This window comes from Lactuca serriola, chromosome 2, assembly GCF_051521515.1.
Source record: "Lactuca serriola cultivar US96UC23 chromosome 2, Lser_US96UC23_V15, whole genome shotgun sequence".
Classification (NCBI taxonomy): domain Eukaryota; kingdom Viridiplantae; phylum Streptophyta; class Magnoliopsida; order Asterales; family Asteraceae; genus Lactuca; species Lactuca serriola.
In genome coordinates this window covers 152,718,790-152,728,977 of record NC_136409.1, presented here as the reverse complement: position 1 = coordinate 152,728,977, position 10,188 = coordinate 152,718,790, and the positions used below count along the sequence as shown (strand labels likewise).

Genomic DNA, 10,188 nt, shown 5'->3' with positions numbered 1-10,188 from the left:
AGATGAAGAACAAAGTTGTATGTGTTTTTGGTTGTAATCCATCGAGAGAGAGAGAGAGAGAGAGAGGTGGGCCCCAAATTAGGTAATTATTTTATTTTTCATTTAAATTAAATAGAAAAAGAATAAAAATATATATCAGAAGGGCATAATAGTCTTTTCAGTTTACTGAGGGACCAAAAACGCAAAGAAAGTAGCTCAAAAGGACCACCAATCCAAAAAAATCGTGGTTTGGACTAAAACCCCAAAAATTTGCATACCACAGAGACCATTTTTGCAGTTTTGTCTATGTTTTATTTAGCAACAAAAATTATACATTGTTTAAAAAAGAAAGAAAGAAAAAACAAAAAACAAAAACAAAATTTCATTACGTAGGTGTATAATGTTTTTTTTAATACTAGAAGAAGTCCGCGCGTTGCGCAGAAACACTTATACAGTTGAAGTCTTTACAAATATATGATTTTTTGAATATAACAATAACGTTATTGTTAAATTTGATATAATAATTTCTATATATTATATTGATATAATATATTGATTATTTATAATTATATGATAATATATACATTTATTATAACTTCATAATCTCAATCGTTTGATTGACTTCTATCCGCGAGTTACACATGAATAAAATTTAATATAATATATGATTTGATGTTATTTATAGTTGTTTTTACTGTTAATTAATTTTTTAAAATTTATTTGTTTAATATTTTAATTTCTATCATTATCATTATTTAAAACATCAAACATTGTTTTTTATTTTAAAGCTAACAATATAATCATTTATATAGAGTTGTTTTTAACTATTGTTATTGTAAGTTATTTTAAGCTACTTATTTGGAAACTTTTAACAATTATAAAAATATATTTAAGAAATATTTTAGTTAAATTGAAATTACAATTTAGTTTTTGCTTTTATCACTACAATTTATCACTTTTAACTATTTACAAAATATTCTTTAGTTTTTTTAAATGGAACTGAAATTTATATTTGAGTTGACATTGTAATGCGCAGAAACACCTATATAGTTGAAGTCCTTACAAATATATATTTTAAAATAGAACACTAACGTTGTTGTTAAATTTGATATAATATATTGACTATTTTGAATTATATGATAATATATAAATATATTATAACGTCATAATCTCAATCGTTTGAATGACTTCTACTCGCGAGTTACACATCAATAAAATTAAATATTATATATGGTTTAATATTATTTATAGTTGTTATTTTTAACTAATTTTTTAAAATATATTTGGTTAATGTTTTAATTTCTATCATTATAATTATTTAAAACATCAAACATTATTTTTTTTTTATTTTAAAGGTAACAATATAATCATTTATAGAGAGTTATTTTTAACTATTGTTATTATAAGTTATTTTAAGCTACTTATTTGAAAATTTTTAATGATTATATAAATATATTTAGGAAATATTTCAGTTAAACTGATATTACAATTTAGTTTTTTTGCATTTATCACTATAATTTATCACTTTTAACTATTTACAAAATATTATTTGGTTTTTTTAGTCGAACTAAAATTTATATTTAAGCTGACACTGTAATGTTATATTTAAATTAACAATTTAAGTATTTTGTCCAAACTGTTCAAAAATTGTAGCTTTAAACTGATAATGGTTTACATGCAACAACATTTTAAATTTAATAAATTAAGTATAATATGTTAAAATTTAAAGAAATAACTTTATAAATAGAAGTAAATATATTATTTTAAAATTGAAATTTAGTCTATTTATGATTACACTTTAGGTTTGATATTTATTTAACCTTATTAACCAACTTACAATCATTATTAGAAAAACACTATAATTTATCATTTTTAACTATTTATAAAATAATCTTTGGGTTGTTTAAGTTAAATAAAATTTATATTTAAGTTGAACCTATAATGTTATATTTTAATTAATAATGTAAGTATTTTATACAAATTGTTCAAAAATTATACCTTTAAAATGATAATTGTTTACATCCAACAATATATTAAAACTAATAAATTAAGTATAATATGTTCAAAGTTAAAAAACATAATTTTATAAGTAGAATTAAAGATATTATTTTAATATTGAAATTTGTTTTATATATGAATACACTTTAGATTTGATATTTATTTAACCTAATTACCAAATTATAATTATCATTATAAAGAAATTGAAAAGTCATGGGAGTTTCAAATGAATGTGGTGAAAGGAAAAAGAATGGGGGTTCCAAATGCATGAGATTTAAGAAAAAATGCTAACTTTATAAGTATGTATGATATAGATACTGAATGACATAAATAACTATAAATAGTTAAACACATTGTTTTTTTATATTAAAATATTATATCTTTAACTTTTTTATTCTTAAAACATTATAACTATAAATTATTTTATTTGAATATTTTATTTTGAATAACTTTTTTCTATTAAAATAGTATATCTTGAACATTTTATAATTAAAACATTATATTTTAAAATTATCATATTTTAGTATTTTATTTTGATTATATATTTGTTATAAGATCTTAGGAAATCATATAATCTATTCCAAAAAATTGAACAAAAAATTGACGAAAAATAGCGTTAGAAATTTTGTAGTCCTTCATAAGCTTGCAAATTGGAATCAACCCCTTAAATGTCAATGTCATTTAAGGGGATGATTCCCATTTGGAAGCTGATGAACGACTGCAGAGTTTCAACGCCTTTTTTGCCTACACAATTTTTTCGAAATTTATTATACGACTTCATATGATCTTAGAATTAAGAAATGTTTGGGCCGGCCTTGAATTTCATATATTATAACTATATATTAACTCTCAAGTAAACAACACACATTACACTATTTTCAGTTTTAGTGCCTTTGATATTGTCGTTCAATATTGTTTTTTTCACATCAAATTGTCTATTGACGAGGCGTTAATGTCTTTAGCCGAGTATGACTATTTTGTTATAAACATATTTATGGATATTTAATGTGTATATTTAGTATAGCCAATTGTTTTATTGGTATCATCTAATATATTAAATAGCAATTCAATAACATTCCACACTAGTTTAAAAAAATCATTAACTAGAGATTAATCTTTTTCTTTATTTAGGAAGGTGGTATGCATATTGCCTCCATCACAACCAATATCATTATGTACCTGATGAAAAACATATTGTTTTTACATACTTTCTATCGTTCTTTTTCAGCATAGCACTTGCTTGTGACTAAGTGCCACAGCTTATCATTTCAGTTGCAAATGATATTCAATAGTTGTCTTGGTTCACTGCAAGTCAAAAGACATTAATATTGGTGATAAATGACTATCTTATTGTAACACCCACATTTACAAAACACTATAAAGTTATGTCTTTGGAAAATTACCTTGTTCTTTAATTAGAGTAAAATGAAGTTTAAGAAAAATATTTTAAAATATCGGGGTTACAACTTTTGGTGTTACAATATCAATATTTATAACCATAGTAAAAGAGAAGATACCACACAACCTTCTCTAAGCCTTAGAGTCTTTCTTCACTGGTGTGCTTTTGAACTTCAATCTTCGTACTCGAGTACATATCACTAAATACGTAAGTCCGAAGATTCATAGGCTACATGGGTTTTAACTCTATCAAGTTATTTTAATCACGTATTTACAATACAAGTAATAAAACTTATTACCGAACTACTCAAACAATATATAAAATCTTTTCAAATACAAATGACTACTTGCAATGACGGTTCTTGGTTTTTTGGCTCATCGGTAACAACAGGTGGTTCGTACCAAATGGGATCACCACGAAATCCAATTGGTTCTCATCATATAGGCTCACTAATAAATTGTAGACGGTTCTCGTCATGTAAACTCACCATGAAGAACCATTGGTTCTCACTTTGTAGTCTAATTAATAAATCTCTTTCCAATTCCATTACTTAATTTCTCATGAACTTATTAGAAACAGTTATGCAAACTATACATACATCCATACAAAGATGAAAGATTTCTCATATTTTGAGTATAATCTATCAATTTGCACGTACAAGGAAATCTAATACTTTTTTACACATAATCTTCTACAATACTTATCATATTTAAACACAATAAACTTTTTCCAAATGTAGAAAGGAATATGTGACATCCCCTATTATTTTCCAGAACAGAAAAAAAAATCTTTACGCTTGAAAAACCAGAACATCTTTGTTTCCGAAAATCCAAGTATATTAAAACATTTTTTAATTAAAGATATTTGTTTCAGAGAGGAGTGTGAGGTTGGAACAGAGAGGAGTGTTTTGTTTTTATCAACAGTTCAATGGAAGTTCTGTTCGAATCACTGGGAAACCACACTATACTTTTGCCATTTTTATTGGGAGGAGTGTGAGGTTGGAACAGAGAGGAGTGTTTTGTTTTTATCAACAGTTCAATGGAAGTTCTGTTCGAATCACTGGGAAACCACACTATACTTTTGCCATTTTTATTGGGAGTCAAAAGAACAAGTTTTTTACGTTTACAACAGAACGATGATGGATATATGCAACTTAGATTTATGGGATAGCAACCCTTGTAACTGATTAATTCAAGAAGATGGATTTTACGTGTATGATTTCAACAAGAAAAGTTGGGGTCATCAATATGATTGGAGACCCAGAACTCTACTACAAATGGTTTGTATTTGAGTTATCAATATATGAAATATAATTTTAAGATTCATGATTTGCCACTTAAAAAACAATCTATACTATGCACCTTGGTTACGACACTACACGAAAAACATGATTTTGTTAGGGAATGACACTATGGAATGTATTTTCGTTGTTATTATGCAATGGGATCATCCTATGGAATGTCGTTCCATAGCAATGTTGCTACCACATTGTCTACAGAATTTATTTCCGATAGCGAGCATGGGACTTGCTAGGGAAAATGCTACCGACTCCATAGCCGTTGATATTATGCTACCGATATTTCTATAGAAAAAACATTTGTAGCAATTTTGCAACTAAATTTGTTACAAAATCACTTTCCGTTGTTCTGCTGTTATGAAATTAATTATCGGGGTTACTATGCAATGGACTTTTTCAACAGAAACCAATTCCATAATTGCTTTGCTATGGAAGTACCATTTTTAGGTATTTGCATGTAGGGGCGAAGTATATTAAGGGCCAGGAGGGGTTGTGCCGCCCCCCCCCCCCCCCCTGATTTTTTTATTAGAATTGTAAATAGTCTATATCTTTTTTATCCATATTAGGCCTAGACATTAAAAAATTGGGCTGTGGCCCCTCCTGTGCTTTTCCAATAGTCCGAATCAAACAAAAAATCAGATCGTCATTATCGTTCGTCCCTACTCTCGTGCCTTGTCTGAAATCTGAACCAAACACTCCTTAATCGTTGATGTGGCCTGCATCACTGCGTGCTGTCACACTGTTGCCTGTGTTGCTGATCAGAAGATCAGTGATCAGTCCACTCTGTCTCCTACCTTATTCTCCAAGTCTAAGTCTGAACTCTAAAATCTTGCTGGTCGATGGAAGCCTGGAATCAATTGATCAATGTGAATATTGAATTGTGATGTGAAGCCTGGAAAAAAAACAATCATAATTACTTAATCAGGTTTGTTTTTTTTTTCACAATGGGGATATGAACCTACAATTACAAAGATTAATTAAACGATACAAAAAATAACTACCTTATATTATTATATATTAATTGGGGCCACTATATTTGATAATAAAAAGATTCATTATGTGACACTATAACTAAATTCTTTCCTATCACATAATACTCTTTTTGAGTGTTGGTAAATTGGTATGAATATGATGAAACCTGTTGACGTTTGCAAAAAACATAAGGTTATATTTGGTTACATAAAATACTATAGAATGTAACATATTCAGTGAGAGCAATTATTTGTTAATTTAAGTATTTAAATACAATAATGATGAAGATGAATATCATTAATTGACCATTATTTGAATCTGTAGTATTTATGAAATTCCTACATGAACAATTATAAAAAGGATAGAGCAAAGTAATGATATTTAACCCCTCTAAAAAATTCTTATAATATAAACTCAATTCGTGTGTCTAGATGTTTCTGCATTATTGTCCAAGAATTTCTTTTTTGTCAAGAAAAAACTTAAATCTTACACACAAGTTGTTATCTATGTTAAACATTTACAACTGTATTTAAGTAATTTAGAATTTTGGAGCATTGTTAATTAACCGATTTCAAATTTTTGCAAAATTTTGCAAAAATTTCAAATAAGATTTTTTTGCAGAATTTGGGTTGTTGGTTTATGAGCTTATGATTTCACTTTTGATTTTTATAGATACAATCATATAAATCTCACAATTTCATGGGAAAAATGAAAACCATTGATTCTTTTTTCAAAAGAAAGAATGATGATGAAGAAACTCATAATGATAATCAACAGAGTAAACGTTACAAAGCTTCAACAAGTGAGCCGCAACCACAAGAACATGAAAATCAACAAGAGAATGATATTGATGAAGCTACACAATCAAATCCTAATGAAGTGGATCTTAAGCATCTAGAAAGAGATCCCGCTAAACGAAAACAAATGTGGGAATATCCAGTTAATTTAAGGGAACAAGTAAGACGAGCTTATATGACTTTAGAACCTTTCCAAATACGTCTTCAAGAATATCATGCTAAAGGTTCAAAGAAACATCCTCGTAGATTCCAATATTCTTGGTTGAACATTTTCCCTAATTGGTTAGAGTATTCTCCAACAACACATGCTTCTTATTGTTTTATTTGTTATATATTTAATGATAAACCAAGTGTGTGCCATGGTTATGATGCATTTACTGTTAAAGGTTTGACAATTGGAAAAAAGTTAATGATGGGAAAATTTGTGCATTCTTGAAGCACATTGGTTGTTCACAACATAGAAATGCTGTTACATTTGCTGAAAACTTGATGAACCAAGCAACACACATTGAAAATATTATAGTGAAGCAAAATGAAGCACAAATATTGAAGAACCGATTACGATTAAAAGCTTCAATTGACACAGTTTGTTGGTTGACATTCCAATCTTGTGCTTTACGAGGACATGATGAATCACCTAATTCCAAAAATCGAGGCAATTTTCTTCAACTACTAAAACTTCGAGCGTCTTATAATGATGAAGTTGCAAATGTTATATTAGAGAATGCTCCTTATAATTCAAAGTATACTTCTGGAGATATTCAAAAAGAAATTCTTAGTATTATTGCAAATAAAGTTCGGAAGCATATTCGTAGTGAAGTCGGGGATTCGTACTTTTGTGTCATGGTTGATGAGTCACAAGATGAGTATAAAAAAGAGCAAATGGCCATAGTTTTGAGATTTGTTGATGCAGAAGGCATCATACGGGAAAGGTTCTTAGATTTGGTTCATGTTAGGGATACCTTATCATTAACCTTGAAAACAAATATGTGGAGACAACTTTTGCACTATCAGTTTGATGTTAGCAAAATCCGTGGCCAAGGTTATGATGGTGCTAGTAATATGAGAGGGGAATGGAATGGATTACAGGCACTTGTTCTTAAGGATTGTCCTTATGCGTATTATGTTCACTACTTCGTTCACAGATTACAACTAACACTGGTGGCTGCTTCAAGGGAAATTATTCCTATACACCAATTTTTTACAAACTTAAGTTTTTACAATTAATGTAGTTTGTGCTTCCGGTAAGCGTCATGATGAGTTACAAAAGGAAAAGGCAACTGAGATTGAACATTTATTAGAACTTAGTGAAATTGAATCAGGTAAAGGATTGAATCAAATTGGGACATTAAGAAGAGCTGGTGATACACGTTGGGGTTCTCATTTTCGTTATGTTTGCAGTTTGCTTAACATGTTTGATTGTACACGTGTTGTTCTCCAGGGAATAATTGATGATGTATCTGCTACTTATTCTCAACGCGGAGATGCTGATGCAGCTTACTGTTACCTGAAATCATTTGAGTTTATGTTTATTCTTCACTTGATGAAAGAAGTCATGGGAAAAACTGATATACTTTCTCAAGCTCTACAAAAGAAATCCCAAGATATTCTTAATGCCATGGAGTTAGTTTCAGCAACAAAGGAGAGTCTAAATGATTTCAGGAACAACGGATGGGATTCTTTACTTGAACAGGTAAAGATTTTTTGTGAGAAACATCAAGTAGATGTGCCGGATATGCAAGCTCCATATACTTCTACTAGATATCGGCCTCGAAAAAACGATAATCAGTTTACTTTTGAACATTTTTATCGAGTAGATTTGCTTACATCCACATTGGACAAACAGTTACATGAGTTGAATAATAGATTCAATGATCAAGCGATAGAGTTGTCAAGTCGTAGTTCTACTTTAGTTTCAAAAGAACACCCTAAAGTGATTAACATTGATCAGATTTGTCTTCTTGTTGAGAAGTATTATCGCAAGAGAGATTTCAATTACGATATCAGTTGGATATTTTTAATATCAATATGACAAAGAATCCCAGGCTAAGTCGTGTATCAACTATTGCTGACCTATGCAAGGGTCTTGTTGAAACTCAGAAACGTGAGACATATTATTTGCTTGATAGAGTGGTCCGGTTAATCTTGACACTTCCAGTTTCTACCGCAACAACAGAGAGGGGATTTTCACTTTTCAGCAATGAAAATATTCAAGAACCGCATTCGCAATAAGATGTCAGATGACTTTCTCGCAAACAACTTGGTGGTTTACATAGAAAGAGAAATTGCTGAAAACATTGATACGAAGTCGGTAATTGATGAATTTAAAGACCTTAAAGTTCGTCGGACTGAGTTGTAATTCTTCTTCTAGGTATTTTTGGTATTTAATTGTTGAAAAAAAAATTGGTTTCTTTTTATGTGTAAGACAGTAACTTTAGGAATTTTTGGTGAGTAATTTAGGTATTTTTGGTGTTTAATTGCTGATTTTTCTTTTGGTTCTTTCATGTATAAAAACGTTAATTTTAGTTTGTAATACTTTCGCCCCCCCCCCCCCCCAAGTCAATCGCTCAAGCTCCGCCCATGTTTGCATGGGAATTTTGCTATGGAATTTGATTTCATTTGCTTGTTTTGCTATTGAACAAAAAGTCTGGCTAGTTTGTGACGACATTTGTTACGAAATTATATTCCATAACAACGTTGATAAAGAGTAGTTAACACTCATAGATATTTAGCTATGAAAATTTGGAACTGAAATAAAACTCGTGGAATTTTTGGTATTGAGAAATTATATGTTGCAACTTTTGTTACCAATTCTGCTAGGAATTAATTTTTTATAAAGTAATTATGTTTATGTTATATTGAATATTTTTTTTACCATTTCAATGTAAAAAAACTGGATTATAACGTAAATGATTACTTAATTGGATATTTAATGAAAATATTATACTTACAAATATCTCAAAAACACATGTCACCTTTTATTAAATGCTTTCAATGTACCAAAGAATGATAAAAATTCATTTTATTTAATTCTCATGAAGGGAACTAATACACAACATCACATTTACCAATTGGCATGCAAAAACTAAAAATTAGACAATGTAACCATCCAGAAACAAAAACATCTAGTCAGTATCTTCTTCATCCTCTTCTTCTTCCTCCTCTTGTTCTTTATTGCTCGATGTATGATACTCATAACTACCCTCGCTGTAAGGAATACCATCATTGTCGTCCTTATGAATTTCACCTTCTTTATCAATATTATTTTCATTATCTGAATCGTTGCTTGACATGTCGTGATCATCATAATTATATGTATCGGCTATAGTTGGTATAATGATTTCATTTGTTTCAACTTCATCTTCTTGGAAAGCAATGCCTTTTTGAGGATGATTTTCACGTACATTAGTCTAGCCACTAAGTTTAACTTTAAATACAACCCACCAGTATGAGTTGTTTGTTTTCAAACTTAGGTAAGGAATGTAACACACCTGAGTGGCTTGCATGGCTAAAACAAACAGCTCTAAATTTTTGTATTTTCTTTTGACGTTTATCTCGACCAAGTTATCTTGTTTGTTAACCTTAACTCCTATGTTAGATGTTGGATCGTACCGATGAAATTTAAACAAAACTATTGTTTTAATTGGGTAACTAGGGTACTCAACTTCTAAAATTTCCTCTACCTTACCATAATAATCACCTCCTTGGCGACTAACACACAATCCGCCATTGATTGTTGATTTGTT

At 29.3% G+C, this 10,188-nt stretch overlaps 1 protein-coding gene across 1 annotated transcript; it reads left to right on the top strand.

The window, feature by feature from the left end:
• The first annotated feature begins 6,353 nt into the window (after positions 1-6,353).
• Positions 6,354-8,474, top strand: LOC145089668 (uncharacterized). The gene is made up of 3 exons (XM_079028075.1): positions 6,354-6,724; positions 6,829-7,550; positions 7,675-8,474. Exons 1-3 carry the CDS (start codon positions 6,354-6,356, stop codon positions 8,472-8,474), a joined length of 1,893 nt encoding a protein of 630 aa, XP_078884201.1.
• The last annotated feature ends 1,714 nt before the right edge of the window (positions 8,475-10,188 follow it).

Excerpts from the sequence above, each read along its gene's own strand:
- LOC145089668 (XM_079028075.1), top strand. The coding sequence starts at position 6,354 with ATGAAAACCATTGATTCTTTTTTCAAAAGAAAGAATGATGATGAAGAA. Across the intron at positions 6,725-6,828 it reads TTGAACATTTTCCCTAATTG|GTTTGACAATTGGAAAAAAG; the intron begins GTTAGAGTATTC and ends TTACTGTTAAAG. Across the intron at positions 7,551-7,674 it reads GGCACTTGTTCTTAAGGATT|TTTGTGCTTCCGGTAAGCGT; the intron begins GTCCTTATGCGT and ends CAATTAATGTAG.